The 20,480-nt window shown below is 35.4% G+C and overlaps 1 protein-coding gene across 6 annotated transcripts in view; it reads left to right on the forward strand.

Moving 5' to 3' along the window:
- BMAL2 (basic helix-loop-helix ARNT like 2) overlaps positions 1 to 20,480 on the forward strand; it is a 38,263-nt gene that overhangs the window by 2,509 nt on the left and 15,274 nt on the right. For 4 of the 6 annotated variants that reach the window (XR_009967818.1, XM_062634846.1, XM_062634851.1 and 1 more), the window contains exons 2-9: positions 5,825 to 5,972; positions 7,255 to 7,290; positions 9,832 to 9,870; positions 12,084 to 12,241; positions 15,027 to 15,106; positions 15,834 to 15,926; positions 17,839 to 17,956; positions 18,788 to 18,931. Coding sequence is in view for 5 of the 6 variants with exons in the window: in XM_062634846.1 (XP_062490830.1) it covers positions 5,825 to 5,972; positions 7,255 to 7,290; positions 9,832 to 9,870; positions 12,084 to 12,241; positions 15,027 to 15,106; positions 15,834 to 15,926; positions 17,839 to 17,956; positions 18,788 to 18,931 (816 nt within the window). In the remaining variant the exon portion in view is untranslated. The remainder of the gene's footprint in view (positions 1 to 5,824; positions 5,973 to 7,254; positions 7,291 to 9,831; positions 9,871 to 12,083; positions 12,242 to 15,026; positions 15,107 to 15,833; positions 15,927 to 17,838; positions 17,957 to 18,787; positions 18,932 to 20,480) is intronic. The other 2 variants (XM_062634848.1, XM_062634849.1) reach the window with 2 other exon arrangements.

Genomic DNA, 20,480 nt, shown 5'->3' on the forward strand with positions numbered 1-20,480 from the left:
TTGCTTTATAGGTGCTCAGATCTGCAGGACCTGTAAACAGATGCATATCACAGCACCTGTAACTTCCTTCCTCATACAGTCCTGTATGTATGTAGCATATCAGTATAGTTTTCCCATTCTCTGATGAAAATCTGCAGTAAGAATTCATTAAAATAATTTTAGAAAAAAAACCCAAACTCTCCATATTAAGATAAAGCAATTTATTTTACATAACATACAATTATTTGAAACTATTTGACTTGCTAGCTACCCTCTGTGCTGAATGTATAGATAGATAACTCTGTAATTGCTTAGGTAATCAGAGACATCTTATGCCTTAAAAAAAACCACATGTCAATTTGACAAAACGTAAGAATCCAACTTGGCATCTCGAGTAGTACCTTAGTTTAGAAAATGTAGGTTGCTTCTTTGCCTAGATTTGAGTGCATATACGTATATATCTGCTTCTTTGTATGACTGTGTGCTCCCAAGGATTTTAGACTGAGACGCTGAAATCACGTAAGTACTCAGAGGCTGTGTGCACATCTGCATTTTGGTTCAGAGCAATAGCACTGGTTTGAACTGAATCCCATCCTCCCCACTTCCTGCTCATGGGTTTGGTTTGAACAGCAATTTTGGTATAAATGAACTAGATTCCTTTCAGAAGAAACTAAACTAGAATCTTTTTGTAGCAAGGTTAGGGCCACTCCAGGCACATACCAAACATACTCCAACTCCAAACATAAGGGACTGAACCAGTGGTTTGTTCTCAGACAGCTTTCAAATACATGCATTGTAAGGATTTTTGGCCCAGTGAACCAGACTAAATGTGATTTAGTGTAAGCTCCCTGAACTACTAACAAATTAGAAACAGGGGCTTGTGAACCAGCTGCTTCTCTCTACTGACCTGTTGCTGTTACGCTCTTGTATTTACTACTGTAGACGTAGCCGATGAGCTTGTGTGAGTAGATTGCAGTTTTAGTAACTCACCTGGTGACACTAAAAAACCGTTATGTGCTGCTTTAACTACAGTCACTTCTAACATAGTTTTGACTTCTTTAAACTTCTCAAAGCTTGAATTTGTAAGTAAAGTTTTTTGTGTCTGCCAGGAATGTACATTTAGAAAATGCATGTGTAATAGTCCGTGGCATCTGTGGTCTTAAAAATTTCAATTCAAAGCAGCTTCTTTCTTCTACCTCCCTTCTGCCAGAAAGTGTTTCAAAATAGGAAGCTGGATTAAAAGTGCCTTCTTATTCTTAGAAAGGTTGTGCTAGTGTCACCACATTGTTAACTTAAGCAGCTGCAGAGCTGCGACATTTCTCCAAGTCTGGTGTCTACATTTTTCACAGACTATGAAGTTTGCCACCCGTAAGTTTTATAAATGCACTTATTCATTGACATTTTATTTCAAGTATACTTTACTGTAAGATCCTGATAGATGGATTTAGATGTTCTTTTTATAAACTGGCTAAATGGGGCTGACTGACAGCCTTTTTATTAAATTCATTCACATGGCTTGTATTTTTCTGCTGATTTTTTTGAGCGCATATCTTTTATGATTTCCTTTTGATGAGTCTAAAAAGTCTAAAGTAGCGTTTTAGGAAAGCCTACGAGGAGTAAACTAGCCAGAAAAGTTAACCTTTCATAGCAGGGTGAGTGGGTCATGAGGTTGTACAGAATAATTAAGGCAATCATTTTAAATACTGTCTTGCGCTTAAACTGGTTACATGTGACACAAACAGGTGCTGTCTGTGGCTGGTATATTTTAAGAATTGCATGATGGTTTAATAGCCACGTTCAGTGGAATTCGTCTCATTTATCTTTAGATGTCCACAGAGTAGAAACCCAAGTCTGAGCTAGTTACTTTGGTCTTTGTATAATTACTGAACACTCTTGGACTGCATTTCATCTAACCAACTGTAGGAATCTATTTTAGATTGAGATGAATCACCCTAGAAATGTTGTATTTCATCTAGCCAACTGTAGGAATCTATTTTAGGTAGAGATGAATCACCCTAGAAATGTGTTCTTCCCTCCAAGAGGGACTAGAATGCCTCTTTCAGATGTGGACATCTTTATTTGTTCAGATGAATCTCACCTTTTATGGCTGGTGGAGTTTGGCCATAAGCCTTTTCTAATAGATCGTGTTTGTTTAGGAACTGGAAACCTTAAAGCTGTTGGAGAAAACAGCTCAGGAATGTGGCATGCGTTTAGAAAATATTATTGTCAGTAATTGGAAAAACATAGAGTCTCCCAAAGCTTGGTTCTTAATGCATTGCATGTGACTTACGCTGAACATAGGAATACAGCTGATTTTGTATGTCTTTACTTCATATCCCACACCTGAACAGTAGTTTCATGCAGCTCATTTGCAGTTGTTCACTTCCTCACCAGCACCTTTGGGGACTGTGGGCTTCTTGTGTTTTTCTGGTAGAAAAACATGAGGGGGGTGTATTTGGTAGGGTACGGTCTTGTATTTGGATGATAACTATATATGTTGATAACCATTCCTTAAATACTTTGTTTGCCTGATTATGAAATACAATGAAGTTAAGAGTTTAAATACCAGGGTTTTGTTTCTGGTACACTTACTGGGGATGAGCTGATTTTCATGTGGTGCATTTGTAATGTTTGGTTGGTCTTTGTTTTTTTTTCAGAGATCTGTCCTGATGTGCATATTATACTTTTAAAATTTTAATTTTTAATATAGATAAGCACATATGCTTTGTACTGAGAGCCAAACATCATAAATAGACATATGTATTTGAAGAACTATTCACTTACCATTATAATTCAAATCTTACTATTACAATTCAAATAATTGCAATTCGGTGCTAGGGCATTAGCAGAACTTTGAAAGGAACATTTTGGGTTTTTTTATTGTCATTTCTCAGTTGGAATTTTATTTGATTTGCAAACCAGACTAGTGTAACTAATAGCCTTTGGAGTGGTAAAACAAAATACCTCTAAGTTGAATTAAACTATTTCTGGTTGTTTAAAAATTTACTGATTTTGGTTTTCCAGGAAAATAAACTTGTAATAATGAATAGTATTCCTGGATGATATTTTTCAAGAAGCAAGGCTGCTATGAAATTAGAAAACATTTAGTTTTGCTTCATATGTTCTTAGGGGTATTTGGTTTTGATTTTAATGGTATGAAAATATTGACAGAATTTGATACTAAGTCAGCCAGGAGCGCAAATGAAAGGTAACAATCCATCTTTTTCCCATTGTAGGGGCACACCCAGGTTATTGGGGTGCATCCAAACCCATTCTCTTTGCGAACCCTAAGATTTTTAAATCCTTTATCCAGCTCTCCCAAAATGGTATAACCAGAGAAGTAAATAAATCTTTCATTATAGACTGCAATATAGACCTTGAAATCACCTAGTACCATAATGATAGCTATTATAAAGTCCTAAGATATTATTTTAAAGAGCTCTTACTGACTTCTTGAAGCTGACTTAGCTTTATGCTCTGTCTGCTTCTTGTTCAATGAGTAGTAGGTATTAAAAAGATTTACTATTGTTTGTTAAATTCCAAATAAATACTCTTCTACTATGTTTGATAGTTCTGAAGCTTTAAATTTATTTCTCTACTTGTTTATGATTTATATTGAGAATCTGAAAGAATGTATATAAGGAATATATGCTACCTGCTGTACATGTCGGGGATCAGTACAGATTCTTAACCTTGTATTTTGTCTAAGAACAACCAGCTATCTTACCAGCATTAGTTAGATGGCATTTAACATGGCATCTAGTTTGTCACAGTGACAGGATTCAATTTATCACGTAAACGTTTTAGCGCAGAAGTTCGTAACAGATCATCATTGCTGATAATCTAAATGTTTTTGTATTTTGGTTAAAGAGAATTATTAGGAAATGTGGAGAAGTGCAGTATTCAGAATTTGTTGCTTGGGTGTGAGTCAAAAAACAGTATTTTGATAATATGAAGGCTAAGTTGGAAAAGCTCTAAATGGTGCCTTTCATGTTGTGCCTTTAAAGGGAAGTGGTTTAGAAAGCAAGCTGGCCATCTGTGTGTGAAGGAGTATTTAGGTCAGTGGGTCTGTTCTGTCCTGCTTTGTTCTAGGACTGAAGGATCTGTTGTGTTGAGGGCATTCTTGTCTTTGATACATGTAGGTTTCTGTTCAGTAAGTACTCCTTCACAAATATTCATGAAGTATGATTATACTTTGATAACTTAATCTAGTAATTATAGGCTGCTATGAACTAAGTGAATTAAAACTACTCTTTATAAATACAGAGTTCCTTTGGGATTTTGTTTTTTTTTTTGGGGGGGGGGGATAGGGTGTTGTTTGTTTTGTAATTGCATGGATTTACAGTATAAATATAAATTGAGACTATTACGAAGTGCTGATTAATCATAAAAATATTTCAAGCATCTGCCATTTGTGCCCTTGTAGTATTTGTGATGTTATATATTTGTAATATCACCAACTTAAATATGTTGTGTATTTGAAGTAACTTTCTTTTTGTTGCAGATGACCAAAGGCTGTTACTTGTCAAGTATTTATTGATTCTTTGAGCTTCCACCTCTCTTTATGAAACTTCCCGCGTGACTTAATGAGTTAAAGAGCTTTCTAAAATAAAACAGGGACTAACTCTATATAGTCTGGCTGAGGATTAGTGGAAGACCAGGGAAGCTGTTCAAGTATTAGCCTATTTTCATGTAACTCTCCAGAGTCATATTCCAACTGAAAATGAGAACCTAGAAAATATTTCCAGTGTAAGATGTGCTTACACCTAAGAGGAAAAACCATATACTGTGTATCACTTTGTTTGTCCATATTTACCTATCATTTACAGACGGCACAAGTGTTTAAAAAAAAGGAGAAAAACCTCACAATAAAATATCCAGATTTTCTTCCTGCTAGATTTTCAAAGCACTCATCTTGGGTTTTGCCTTCTGCTAAAACTAGGAGATGCTCGCATCCTTAAATAACCACTCTCAGTCCCTCATCTGTCCCTTCATGGAGTTAATGCTTTATTGTTTTTAGATGTATGACATAGGATTCTTGCCTCACTAGCACATGAAGCCTAAAGGAGGGCCTGCATTTGCTGGAACAGAGTTAATTCTGATCTTTACCTAGACATCAGTTGAGTGATTCTTTGTGATAGCTTTGCAGTGATGTAGGGAAAAAGTGTAATAGAGCTTAGGTTTCTTGAGACTCTTCTTTCTCAGTAGGTTACTAGTATTATTTTTGCTTGTGACTTCTGTCCCTCCCAGAAACAAAATGGTTCTCCTTGGGAAGAGAATTGTGAAGGGAACTTTGAGGTAGAACTTGTCAAGCTTTCGAGACTCTTCTTAATTACTTGACTAATACTGTGTGTAATTACAGATTTTGTCAGAAACATTCTTATGGCAAACTTTCATTTTTCAGATATCCAGCTTGTTTAAAAACCACAGTTCACTCTCTAAATTTAATTTACTTTTAGTTGCAGTATTTTGTTCTGCTAATGCCACATCTTGTGATTTTGCAGCAGGATGTTTGAGGTACTGGGGAATTATAAGTGTAGTCTGCCAAGATGGCATGAGGAGGAGAATAGGTGTATTTTATGTTGCATTGGTGTGTTGATTGGGTTGATGAGATCATTACAGGACTGTGGAAAGACAATGTACTTTTTTCTGTACTTTAGGTGGTACCAGTGCAACCTTTATGTTTTTGGTTTGTGGTTTTTTTTTTGTCAGAGGCATAGAAGCTACTCCCGAACTGTTGGGTTTTTTGTTGTTTGTTTTTTTTTTTTTCAAAATGAAAATCCATGCATACATGGTAATACAGCTCTAACTGGACATTGAGCTTTTTTTTTTCCTCATTTCACAGATAATTTCTCAATAGATGGAAACTCGTGCATTGCTTCTGGAGTCCCCAGCCTCATGAATCCAGCAACTAAGCCTGCTACCACCACTTCTTTCAATGCTCCTGTGGCTGAGATTCCAAGGAAGCGCAAAGGAAGTGATTCTGATAACCAGTAAGTAAATTGATTCTGCATGTGTCTCAACATAAACTTGAGACATTCATCTGTTACTTACGCAACATGTCGAATCCTCTTTCCTTTGTTTATTACCATTATTTATTGCAATTTCTTCCAAGCACATTCTCTGACTGTCCTGATTTATTAAAAATAGCAAAAATAATCCCTAAATCAAAGGGATATGTGTAGGATTCTATAATGCAATTTGCTGGCTTGAAGTGTCTGGGTAGTGTGTCTCTAATGCTGAAATTTCAATCCCAACTATTTTTTTCGTTTTTTTTCCCCCATTCTTTGCCTGCTAGTAAAGGCAAGTTCTCTTTGCAGCAAATTGTTACTAAGTTGCTGAAGTCTCACACTAGAATATTACCTTAAAGTGTGAAACACAATTACTAGTTAAGCTCTTTGATCTAGTACCGAAGAATCACAAGTGTTTCTTCAGTGACCAGGGCAGCATTTTACTTAAATGCGCAAATAGACCTGTGACCTAAAAAAGAGAACTGTCTTACAGTAGTGCTCAGTCTTTTTTTAAGTGGGTCACACTTGACTAGTGAGATGATACTTTCGGCTGCCTTCTCCTGTTTTAACTGCAAAATAGATGACAGTTAACCAAATAAGCATTTACACAGAAAAATAACTTTTAAAAGTGATCCAGTCAAAACTGTGTTAATCAGCCAGAAGTAAGGGACAAAAGTCAGTCTGTAGATCTAATACACTACAAGTATCTCCAAACTTGTGCATAAAATCTACGTTTAAAAAGGGGGAAAGTAGGAAATCTACATGTATTTGTGATTTTTAAAGCAAGTCTTTTTAATCACTGCTTCTTTTACATACAGTCCATTCATCTACAGAATGTAGCAATACTGTGGATGTTGATATGTATCAGTTGTCGACTTGGAGATTCAAATGTATCTCATAGATCACTGAAAACTCCAGAAATACATTAGTTTCTGAAAAAAAAAACAAACCTGCTGCCATTCTTGGGTTTTATTTACCTGTTCAGTAAAAGTGCTGGCTCATCAATAATGTTTCCTTGAAGTTTGGATATCTTTTTGATTTAATGAAACTTCTGTCATAACAAGTTCAAGTTGAAATACTAATCGAAACCGCATTATTTTATCAGAACTAGTGATTAGTTTCTAAAAACTAATGTTCTTGCTGAAAATAACTGATCAAGTGGAATCCACTAAAATTTTTCTGTGACTTTTTTCATTGGGTACATCAAGTCTTGTTTTTGTGCTTCAAACTGTGTTTTGCTTAACATAATTACCTGTTTCTGCAGAGATACAGTTGAAGTTGATGGTGATCTTCAGAAAAGGTATGTTTTATAAATCATTCCATTTCTGGGTTTAGTGTGAAAAACATGCCCTGTTTGGCTAGATGAGCTATGTGGATTTCTTATGTTAAAGAACGCTTTGTTTAAGAGCAGGTCTTCATACAGCACAAGGTGATAAACATACAGCTAATTAACAGGATGCATAGGTCCATGCAATGTTAAGGTTTTCTAATATTTTTTTCTAAAAAGACACTCTGGCTTGCTTACAACTTTACCAGACTTGTTAGCATTCAAGTTAAGGCTTGCCTTACCTCAATGGGAATGAACGAAAAGCAGCACCTAAATAAGACTAGGGAGGTGGAGGAAAGGTTTTGTACTCCTCTAGGATTGGTGCATGTAAAGGCTTTTTTTGTTTTAACCTTCTCACATACTTTTTAAAATAGAACTACCACAGCTATGTTAAATAGTGCTACGATGTTACAAGGTGACAAACCAGAGTTAAGATTGGCTGTGCAGCATAAGTAAACCCTTTGTGTATATATGTTACAGGATAGTTATTAATTACATGATTGCTTTGTTGTGATTTCTATTTCTGTATCTGGATACCTTACTTAGAAAATGTATTGGTTTATATCTAGCTGTACACTGTTCTTTTTTATGAAATAGAATAAAATGTTTCAGTTGGAAAGGGACATACAGTGATCATATAGTCCAACTGCCTGACCACTTCAGGGCTGATCAGAAGTTAAAGTATATTGTTAAAGGCATTGCCAAATGCTTCTTAAACACCAACAGGCTTGTGGCATCAGTCAGCTCTCTCAGAAGCCTGTTCTACTGTTTGACCACCCTAGGTAAAGGAATGATTCTTAATGTCCAGTCTAAACCTCCTCTGGCACATCTTTGAACCATTCCCACATTCCTATCACTGGATACAGGAAGAAGAGCTCAGCACCTCCCTCTCCACACCCCCTTCTCAGGACGCTTTAGAGAGCAATGAGGTCACCTCTGAGCCTCCTTTTCTCAAAATTAGACAAGCCTGGAGTCCTTTGCTGCTCCTTATAGGACATTCCTTACCGTCCTTTCTCCGGCTTTGTTATCCTCCTCTGGACTCATTCAAGGACTTTCACATCCTTCTTAAATTATGGGGCCCAGAGTTGCACACAGTGTGCAAGGTAAAGCAGCAGATTTGCTCTACTTTCTTCTCCAAGTGGAGGTCCTGTGGGAGAAGGGAGATGTAGTTAATAGGCCACATGCTGCACTGCAGTTAGTCTGGCTTCCCCTTACCCCTTCTCTTATGGTCAGACAATATAACTTCTGTTTGAGTTCATAATACATGCACATTTCTGGTAAAAGTTTCTTTTAAAATGAAAGAAAAAGTTAGTTATTACTGAAAGTTTCACTGAGGAGAAATCCTAGCATCTTCTGAGCCCAACCTAGTTTCATGTTTGGGTTTATCAGACTGTCCAGAAGATTCCTGGGTTCAGTGAAATCTCAGGGTGATGAGCTGAAGTCAGTGTTAATTTGGCTCTGGCTCCTGGAACCTCACCGGTGTCAGTGCTTAGCTACAGGTGGAAGCAGCTTTTGGGGTCTTTCCTAAAGTTGTAATCTCCAACTGTCCTACTTCCTACTTCCATTTCTCATAGGAAACAGCTGCTGACTGATTGGCCTGTCTTCTTATAATCCTGCTGGTACAACAAATGTGTCTTCCAAAATGGACATAGGTTAGCAGGTCCCTCCTCTAGAATGGAGTTGACTACTGTATGAAGTGTTTCCACTGCTGAATTAAAAATAGCTGAAGAACTGCTGTAGAAGGACTAAAACTACTTGTATCAGTTTGTCTTTCAAAGAAAGAATGCCCAGTATTTGTATGGAAACTGCCTCCCTGCAAGTACCAAATCATGCAAACTGAATTGGCAAAGTAACTTAGGCCATGTTCTGAAATTCTTAATAGATGGTGGTGAATAATACAGTGATCTTGGTGAAGAAGAAAGATTATTGCCTTTGTTTGAATCATCCTTTATATTTTCCTGTTGCCAGGTGTTTTTCATGATATAAGCACTATGATTGTCTTTCACTTACAGTTTTATTACAGACTTTCCAGTCATTGCTGTCAGGTATATGAAAATACTTAATTTTTATATTTTCTGACCATAAGCAATTAAAGTGTATTTTAAAGCCAGTGTAGGCTGGGATTGCTTTTTTCATCATTTTACAATAAGATTTTGGAAATAAAAACATGAACAGATACGCTTTTTTGTAAACTTTATATAGACAAATAAAATCAAGCCTGGACTTAAGTTATTTGAATGTTCCATTAATTTTTTTCTCCATGATAAAAATAGCCCCATAATTATGAAATATCCCCATAATATCTTCACATAGCTGAATGGAATATTGGAAGTTATGCTTTGGTCTCTTATGCTTCACTTGCTAGATTATTTTTGGTTTAGGAATTTTTGTGGATTCACTTGTGTTAGAGCCATAGTAAATTTGTAGCATTTTCTGTATTTTCTCAATTTCATGGGAGGAAAGAAATGCCTAGTATTAAATATGCAATATAAAACTGTATTTTGTTTTGTCTAGGAGTGAAGATGAAGAACATGTTAAAATAAAAGATTTCAGGTACTAATTTATAATAAAAGTACATTTTGCTAGCAAATTCTAATATTCACAATAGTAAAATATCAGTTTGTTGGTAACATTCGTTAAAACTATCAAAAACTTAACAGTGAACTTTTCCTCACCCCGCCTCCCAAATGTGTAGTAATTTTTAGAGCCTCCTTGAGGATTTTGTTTCCTACTAATTTTAATGTATTGCAGAATCTGTCAGATGGTTTAGCAAAAACCTGAGGTTGAAATTTTCACAGTGAGGTTTAAATGCAGTACACTGAAGTTCCATATAAAGTGGGGAGCTGATACTCAGTCTGTATGCATTTGAGAATCGTTTTTTCTCGACTTGTCTGCACTTGGAGGCATTTAAAATTTATCCCACTTGAAAATGGATTCACCTAAAGCATTCTTTTAAGACAGTTCTTGTTCTGGAACAAGTTTTTGAATAGGGAATTATTTAAAGTTTGCCATTGGATTTTGAATTCGCATCTTACCTGCATCCAAATTGAATTCACATAAAGCACTTGTAAGATTTGAAATGCTGTGTGACTGAATGCAGTCATGAATCATCCAAATATTTGAAATGATAGAGAAGCCACTTAATAAAACTAGAGCTGTTTTATAAAGTTGTTTTAAAAATAGTGTCTTTAATTTCTCATGTGAACAGAGATGTCAAGGCAGAAATACATAATCCAGTCTTCTGTCAAAAGCGTTATTTATAAAGTAGGCTAGCAAATAATTGTGAAGTGTTCCTGTAATTTGCATAAAATGGAAGGAATGAAAATGTTCCAAAATACGTTTACAGGGTTTTTGGTTTAACTGCAAAATTAATTCTCTTTATGTAGTATCCCGGATTGCTAGACAAGATTGTTTTGTACATTGCTTCAGTAACTTGCATTTTGTATTGTTAATTCATGTCTTTAAGTTTTGGTTCATGAGTTGAAGGGAAAAAAAATAAACAGAAGATTCTTTGGTGGTTTGCTTAACAGTTATTTTCTTCCAGTGTTTCTCTTCTCAAGCTTACTGGGAAACTTGGTTTTCTTCCTTCCCCTTTGTAACTGAGGAATGAAAGAGAAGGCTGATAAAATTAATTTTTTGAAGAGTCCTTGGAGAGAGAAAAGCTAATTGCTTGGATAATGACCAGAGTTATTTGTGTGGAGAAGGGATTTATTTTTAGGAGAAATAATAAAAATAATAGATAGCAAGGTCTTTAAAATGGTACTCTCTTTTTTCTGAACAGGCCAGGTGTAGTTAATGCTATTACCTTTAATACCTTCTGTTATAGTATGACTAAAAGGAGGAGTTTCAGTTGTCCCTCAGTTTGGTTAACTATCACTGTGCCTAGTCTCAATCAGAAGGGAAAGTAATCTTTTTTAATTGAGTAACTAGCTTGTATTCTGGGTAAGGTGGGAATAGAATGAATTATGATTTTCTTGATCTGCTGGCGAATGTTAAAGGGGAAGAGACCAGCTAGAAAAGCTAAGATACTCCACTAGAAAGAATTAAAGAGAAGATGACCTGAGGTATAAATATGGTTGTGATGTGCACTGTCATGTGCCTTAGAAGGGGTTTTCTGATGAAAATTGTCCGGGAAGAGATGCTGTCTTTCTGTGGTTGAGTTCTTGGACAGAGGCTTACCAAAAGATGAAACCTGAGACACAACATGTGCAAAGAGGCTGAAACCCTTTCTACCCGCCTTATCCAGCAAATGCAGGGGAAAACTTTCTGAAATAGCTCTGGTGAAATTGCAGAAGAGAGTTCAGTGATGCTTTAGCAAGTGCTGAGAGCATTCTTTCTTTAAAAAAAAGTATCAGTATGCATACCCCATCCTGGTTACACAGGACAGCCAGGTAAATAGAGGGCCAGGGAACAGAAATGTCTTCCAGTGATTACTAATGACATCAAAAGTTCTCTGGTATACAGTAAGGTGTCAGGGATGACTCTTTGATGTCAACAGAAGAATTTTAGCTTTTGTAAGCTTTCATAGCCTCTTGTTCCTGCCACAGATAATCAAGTTGTTGCTTGAGATACTTTTTCTCCCTTAATATTTCCCAACATTATTGTGACCATTTCTGCTTTGTTCAAGTGAATCCAGTTGTCAAATACAAGTAGTGTATGAAAAGCTGTTTCAGTGCTTCTTATGATATGTTCCATTCCCAAAATTTAGTTGATTATCAGGAAAATAATGTGTTCTACATCTTTCTTAAAATAATTTTTCTTCTTAGAGAGGCTCACAGTCAAACAGAGAAACGAAGAAGAGACAAAATGAATAATTTGATAGAGGAATTGTCTGCTATGATACCTCAGTGCAATCCAGTGGCACGAAAGCTAGACAAGCTTACAGTGTTACGGATGGCTGTGCAACACTTAAAATCTTTAAAAGGTGGGTTTTAGGGAACTAATTCTGAAAGTCCCATGTTCTATCAGGAGTCATAATACGTATCTTCTTTGATGTTAAATAAATCAAAGGTCATTTATTTTGTGTTTCCTTGCTCAATTCAGTTCTGAGTCTGTTCTTCATTTAAATTTATGTTTGTAGCTTCCAGGACTTCATTTCTTCATTTTGCTTAGTACAGCAGGAAAAAAGTCACCCTTTGGTGTCTGATATTTTTTTGTCTGTAGGGGTATGACTTGCAGTCAAATTACTCCTTGATTCTTTTTTAAAATTACAATGATGAAGCAAGTCTGTCTTTCATTATTTTCCAGCCCCCAAAGTAAATGTGTGTTTTGTGATGTCTCCACTTTGCATCGTACCTTCTTCAACAGGAATACCTGTGGTGTTGTATGGATGCCAACAGCTATCCTGCTAATACAGAAGCAAATAGTTCACATACTCTTCTGTTATTCCCATGTTTGTGATTACATCAACCCTTTATATTGGAATTTCATGTTTATCTGTTGACTTCAAAATTTGGAACATCCTGTTAGAAACCATTGACAAGAAAAAGCCCACCAACAAACAAAACAAAACCCCCAAACAGCTGAATCTTGGGAAGGGTTTAAGTTGAAGACCAAATCATTAAGAAAAATACCAAATGCTTCTGATGAGTTGTTTGTCCAGTGTGAGATTAGGAAAAAAGTCTCCTCAACAATGGGAAGCTATGTGAATGGTTACCTAAAGAAACTAATGTAAGTAGTTGCACCAGTACAGAGCACAGAGAACTCAAGTCTTTTACAGTGTAACTTCATAAAGCCAAAACCAGTTGTGTAAAACTAAAAAAGTTGTTTGGGTATAGTCATCTTTCAAACTTTTTTTTTTTTTTTCTCCTGCAAGAATAGTAGTCAAAAGGAATGTTTCAAGACCATACTCAAATAGAATATTGATGAATTTGATTACACTTTCATTCCATTAAAGTCTTAAACACCGTGAAACATTAGAGAGTTATGTCCTGATTTCAGCTAGGATAGAGTTAATTTTCTTCCTAGTAGCTGGTACAGTGCTGTGGTTTCGGCTGTAGGTTGAGAACAATGCTGATAACCCACTGATGTTTTTAGTTGTTGCTAAGTAGTACTTGCTCTGATCAAGGACTTTTCAGGCTCTCATGCCCCTCAGTGGCACAAGAAACTGGGAGGAAGCAGAGACAGGACACCTGAGCTAAACTAGCCAAAGCAGTATTCCATATCACAGCATGTCATGCCCAGTATATAAACCGGGGGAGTTACCTGGAAGGGACTGATCACTGCTGGGATTGGGCTGGGTATTGGTCAGTGGGTGGTGAGCAATAGTATTGTGCAGCACTTGTCTCTCTTATGATTTATTTCTTTCTCTCTTCTATTTCCTTTTATTATTCTTCTTACTGTTGTTGTTATATTTTACTTTATTTCAGTTATTAAACTGTTTTTATCTTTACCCACAAGTTTTACCTTTTATTTTATTTCTCTCTGATTCTTCTCCCCATTCCACTGAGGTGGGGGAGTGAGTGAGCAACTGAATGGGGCTTAGTTGTCAGCTAGGGTTAAACTACAACAGAGTACCAAGAAAAAAGTATCAAAAATTTGTATTCTCAGTCAGCTAGCAACTTTAAAGTAATCATCGATCTCAGTGAATGGTTTAGTGCTGGAATATCCAAATACAAGTTGCATATTGCATAATCTACCAGCAGCACACAAGATTTCAGGTTTTTGGCATCACTGTTTCAGCATAATAATTTGGTCAGCTGCAAGAAAAGATCAAAGATTGTCTGCACTGCAAAAAAAAAAGAAATTGGTTATGAATAAGCATATCTAATAAGAGCCCCATTAGACTTAAGTCAAAGGAGTGTAGGAGACAAATTATTCTACTAACTCGACAGTAATAGAATCATAGAATAATTTAGGTTGGAAGATTTTCTAGAGTTCCATTGGGCCAAGCAGGAGGAGAATTTTGCATAAAGAAATACTGTGACAAATTAGCAGGGCAGTAATTGCACTTGCAGCATAAACAATCATGTACAAGAAATCTTCAGCTCAAAACATTTATATTTTAACAATAGCACACGAAAACTGGACTCCATCTGAGACAGTTGTTACACGTATCTTCAAAAGAAATGCTTTAAGAAAGTACAGGATACTATGTGAGATTATGGTGAATGCTGAAATTTGCTGGAAAGTTCAACTGCTATATACCTCAAAAATATATAGAAGAAGTTGTGGAAATGCTTTTAATGGTTAAAAGTTATTTTTGAGTTATTTTTGCCATGGGTGCTAGAACAGTAAATGTAGTGAGTCAGTCTCACTACATTTAGTGACACTTGATTTAACTGCAACAAAGTGTTTTATGAATTGTTGGATATATAGTGCTAATGAAGCAATATTCATGCCAGAAGTCAATTGAAAGCATTGGAATTATTCAGATTAAGAGAATGTTAAGGATTCTGAAATGGGCCTATGAAATGTTTATAGAAAATTCAGTTCTCGTAATACCCTTTCTTTAGCAATGCATTAAAGATATCTGAACAGAAGTTTCCTTGGTTTATGCCAAGTGAAGGGCAGGAAAAAACTGCTGGTGTGCCTGTATTCATTAACTAGCATGTGTTTATGAAGTTTATTTATAATATTTTTGGATTTTTTTTTAATTAAGCTGTTTTGGTTGCAAAAAACCTTCCAACATACAAACCAAGTATAACTCTGTTAAAGTAAATTTAAAATGTAACTTTTGACATTATGCCTGCAAATAATCTACTTACCAGGTTCCACTAGCTCCTATACAGAAGTCCGGTATAAACCTTCATTTCTAAAGGATGATGAGCTCCGACAGTTAATCCTTAGGGTAAGTGGAAGTGGAATTATGTCCTTATTACAGCTTGCCATAGAGTTTTTAGTTGGAGAATGTTTTCCCATCTTTTTCTTCAGGCAAGTGCTTTGTTGTACTTGTTAAGTTCATAAACTTTGTACACTGTACAGGCTTTTTCATTAAGTGGTACAGAAGATGATTTGTGAGCATGGCAGACAGCAACCCCTGAAGGGATAATAAATTTGTATGCAGTCTGCATATTTAATACATACAGGTTTTTATGTTGCTATTGAAGTCTGTATGCAAGTATAGAGAATGCTTTTAATTACACATAAATATAGTTTCAGTTGTTTGCTCTCCTTAATTTTAAATTTTTAAACCTTGGAAAAGATGCAGAAATAATACCCTAAAGAAAATCTTTGCTTTTGCACTTTGTCTTATAGCAGCACCCCTTTACTCTCTCATTTGCAGCTATTTTCTTTTTCCTTTTGCTGCAATAGCAGGCTTTGCCAAGATCTGTAAGATGACTCCTAAGTTAAGCTGTTTTGCAGCTGGTCACCTCTTTTCCCAAGGCTGTGTTTAAGGAACTTTAGCTATCTGTAGCTGAAGGTCTGATTTGGTCCTTGTAACCTTAGTTGCTCTTTAGCGTGATGTATAATTTGGCTAATTAAATCAGGTTTAAAAGTATGTTTCCTTGTAATCATAAATATTCATTGTATTTTTTAAATGTATATTTTAAAATATGGTATCCTTGTATTTTCAGGCAGCAGATGGATTCCTATTTGTGGTTGGGTGCAACAGAGGAAAAATTCTGTTTGTCTCGGAATCAGTTTGCAAAATACTGAATTATGATCAGGTGGTTATAACTGAGCTTCTTGGTTTGCTTTTGCCTTGCATTTTCTTAGGAATATTTAAACTTTTACATTTTAATGTATATTGCTATAAACAGTCCATGTATATAATTCCTTGGAATTTCTTTGATTTAACCTCCTTCAGAGTAAGTGAGTATCCAAAACAAAATATTTGCAACTGCTATTACTCAGTATTCCTGACCTCAGTAATAGCACCAGATGTCAATCGATCATCCTTAAGGAAACTACTAATTTGAAAGGAAGGGATAATTTGAAGATGTCCTCATTTATATCCCCAAGAGATTTTCTTTTAAATGGTGAAGTGATTTGGGTTGTTTGGTTTTTTTTTTTTTTTTTAGGCCAAGGAAAATTGAAATAGTGGAAGTTAATTAAAGCTTTCCTTGGTAATGCCTTTATGCTCATATGCACTACATAACACCTCATCCACAATAACTGTCTATGTAGATACTCTTGGAGGAAACCAAGATCTTGTGATTTATCTTAGCCTGTAAAAGAAGAGAAATAGGAAAAATATAATTACCTTACAGTAGTTGACATTGAACATCATGGACAATAACAACAAATAATCAAAGCATAATAACTTGTTCATATATTTATGACTTCTTCTCTGAAAATAGAGGCTAGAATAGTTGGTTCTTCCATCTGACTAGTTCTATAACTTTGAAACCCTTTGTGATATGTTCCATTTTCTTCATAAGCAGAAGAATAAACAATCTGGACTCTAATACGTATGTTTTATAGATTTTTAAAAATGTTTTATTTAAAACAAACCAAATCCAAACCACCAAAACTATATCTTTTTAAAATTAAAGTAAAATGAATCATGAGAACAAGCATAAAGGAGATATATTTTATTTTTTATCAAACTTCTGCACTGAATTTACTGAAGGACTAAAAAATACTTGTTTGAGTTTCTAACATCAGACCTGCCTACTTCGAGACCCATGAGATCTTTGCTGTTCCAGCCAAAGAGGTTCAGAGAATATGATTTATTAATGCATGAATTCCTGAACTTATTTGTGAGTCATTGTAGGTAATGAATGTCACCCTGTATATTTTGACAAAGCTGCTATTAGCATTTCAGTGGTGTACAGAATCACAGAATCATTAGGGTTGGAAGTGACCTCTGGACATCATCCAGTCCAACCCCCTGCCAAGGCAGGGCCACCAAGAGCAGGTTACACAGGAATGCGTCCAGGAGGGTTTTGAATGTCTCCAGAGAGGGAGACTCCACAAACCCCTGGGCAGCCTGTTCAGGGCTCTGCCACCCTCAGCGTAAGGAAGCTCTTCTTCATGTTGAGGTGAAACTTGTATTGTTTTAGTTTATGGTCATTGCCCCTTTCAGCATTTTCCCTTGGTAATTGGGTTAGATGGGGACTAGGCTAATGAAAGAGGCTGTACATTTATCCTGCTTTCTTAGGTGCTTTTCATTAAACTAATTTTTGACTCTGGCTTATTGGAAAAGTGCTCCCCTTTTTATGTATGCAGTGATCACATAGCAAGTAGTGTGGTCCAAAGTTAGTTGCAATTCAAATTTAGCATACTGCTTGTTAACAGAAATCATATTATGTGTGTAAATAAAACATTTGATTTAACATTTGATTTTACAGAACTTTCTTAATGCCTGCTAAAATTTGCTATTTTTCAAAGGGGAAGTAAAAAAATGCTTTTACTACCCTGTTTTTATAAAAATTGTATATTAAAAATATTAATGGAAATTAAATGAGGATCAAAATATTGATGGTTAGGGTAACTGGGAGGTTTGACTTTTAATAGTGTAGAAAGTTGTTTTTCTGAGAAAAGTAGTATGTGTAGGGTCATGTTCTAAAATGATGTGGTTCTTATAACTTTTTTTTTTTGGGGTGGTGGTTTTGGTTTTTGTTTTGTTTTAAATAGGCCAGTTTAATTGGACAAAGTTTGTTCGATTACTTGCATCCAAAAGATGTTGCAAAAGTTAAGGAGCAACTTTCTTCTTCGGATGTCTCTCCGAGGGAGAAGCTCGTAGATGGGAAAAGTAAGTCATATTTGAAAGTGCTCAAATTTTTTTATTAAAGGCATATTAATAAATCTAGTTATTATACAGGCTATATTAATGTGTTTATATGTGCATAGATGTACAAACTTGAGGTATAATTTCTATGAACCAAACATATTTGACTGCTTATCTGCTGCTTAGAATGCATTTACAGTTTCAAAGCTAGCCCAGAAAAGATTTTTTTTTTTAGATAATAAGAATTACTGAAACCTGCATTGTTAAACATTTAGCAAGATGTGGTCTGATGCTCTTCCTACCAGGCATACTACTTTTTTTTCTTGTATTTGATAGGTCTTGTCAATACAAAAGACCTGATGTAGTCGAACATGGGATAAAATACTTCAATATCAAGAATCACTGTCTTCTCTGAAAATGCTAAGTGTCAATCCTAATTTAACCAAATCTTATTTTGTTTACAGTTATTTCTAATATGGAAAGCATTATGTATTGTGCAGCTAATAGCTATTTAATACTGGCTTTTATCAGCATCTTTGCAGTTTTTCCTTGTACCAAATAGAAGTTGAAAGTTTATAAAGCATATTTATTAAAATACCATTCAAAATATCAAGAGGCTTTAAAAACAGTGTCATAATTCGTTCTAGTTTTTGAATCTCTGTGACAGTCACATTTTCTGTGCCCTATTTAAGTTAAACTTTTCTCATTTTTAATTGTAAGGACAAATTTAGACAGGCAAACAGTAAGGAAAATGTACTGGAAGCTGAAATGAATAAAAGTCCTTGTATTCTGTAGTTTTATTGTTGGATTTTGTTTGTTTGGGTTTTTTAAACTATTTTACTGAACTTTTGTAAGCTGGCTTGCAAGTACACACAGATTTTCAAGCTGGACCAGTTCGACTGAATTCTGGTGCTCGCCGTTCCTTCTTCTGTCGGATAAAATGTAGCAGGACCACAGTCAAAGAAGAAAAGGAATGCTTGCCCAACTCAAATAAGAAAGGTATTCAAACAGTGTAGATAAGGTGGGAGCTTTCTGTCTTGAGATTTGGTATGTTCAAGTTCTGAGTCAGTAGTGTGACCCTTGTAGTTATCACTAAAAGTAGCTGTAAAGAGTGTAGATACATACTAGCGACTAGAAATACAGTTTAATTGTGTTCTTTCTCCCCCCTATTTACTCCTGGAAAAGAAGGAGGGAGGAACCTAAGTTACAGTGGCTGTTTAAGAGTATGTGGTTTGTTGTAGTCAAATTTTAGAAGTCTTAGGGAAATTTTGTAAAGCACTGGAGCAGATCAGAAGGAGAAAACTAAATAACCTGTGTCTTGAAGATACCTGTGTGAATAAGGCCTGCAAAATCTACTGTTTTGAAGGAAAAAAGCAAGTAAACCAACTTTTTTTTTAATTTACTTTTCTGTGTTGTGTACTTAAAAGTATGATTTTCTTTTTTCTTCTACTATTAAAAGTTAATTTATCAGTGTAATTCCATTATTTTTTTTGCAGTAATTTTAATCTACTTCATATTTTGGTATGCCTGTACAGCAGTTGACTCTTGTAAAGTTTTCAGTGAGTGGATCTTTTTAAAATGGATTTTCCAGCTTCTGTTTAATACCTTAGTATTGATTTTTGCAAAGGTGTGCTGAAATTGTTTGACCCTGAATAAATCCTCCTACTTTTTTGTTTTTCAGTGTAACCTGTTACTGTTGAGATATGCTATACAATAGTAAATGTTAAAATAGGTCTGTAATTGTAAGTAAATAGAAAGCCGGCACACCAAGGGAGACTGCAAACTTGGTGTGAGATAAGAATTTAACTGTTATAAATGTTTTTCAGGAAAGCAGTATTCAGAGAAGGCGCTTTGACAGTCTGAGAAATTGTGACAAAGTCATAGTAGATAATTCATTTTTTCATTTTGCATAGTTGATAGGAAATTGAATCTGCAGAAAGCATAATTTGTTCAGAATGGAGGTATCAAGAATTCTTTGGCAATTTTTTGAATGATAGTTCAAAAAAGATAGTTCAGGACGCATAATGTCATCTCTATGCCTTGATGTGTATGGGGGTATTTGTATGTTATATAGGCATCAGAGAGTCTACCAGCCATAGGGATGAATGACAGTGTAAGCTGTAATTTAAGGCTTATAAAATATTTTTGTTCCCAGAGAATTGAGGATTTCAGAAGCCTGAGATAAATAGAAAACAAGCTGGGTCGTTTTGGGTTGCTCTCTTGACCAGTTCTTTTAGCAATTGCAGTATGTTAAGGTCATCATGTTCACAAAAGGTGAATTGATTTGGAAGCTACAGAGGGCCTCTCTAGTTCATTTTCATTTACAATACATATGCAACCATATAAAGAGAAAGTGATCTGTGGGTTACCAGACGGTTGGTTTACTTTTATTTCTGTGAGACTGTGTTTGAACTACCAACACCTATAACTTACCTTCCTAAATCTTACATGGGGTTAGAAGTGCTCTCTCCAGGTAAGCCGAAATTAAGTTGTACAAAATTAATTTAAAAGTACTCTGTAAAAATGTCTATCGTTTTGTACAGTTGTT

Source organism: Pezoporus occidentalis, unplaced genomic scaffold, assembly GCF_034315485.1.
Source record: "Pezoporus occidentalis ecotype Australia unplaced genomic scaffold, CSIRO_AGI_Poc_V1 ctg44, whole genome shotgun sequence".
NCBI classification, from domain to species: domain Eukaryota; kingdom Metazoa; phylum Chordata; class Aves; order Psittaciformes; family Psittacidae; genus Pezoporus; species Pezoporus occidentalis.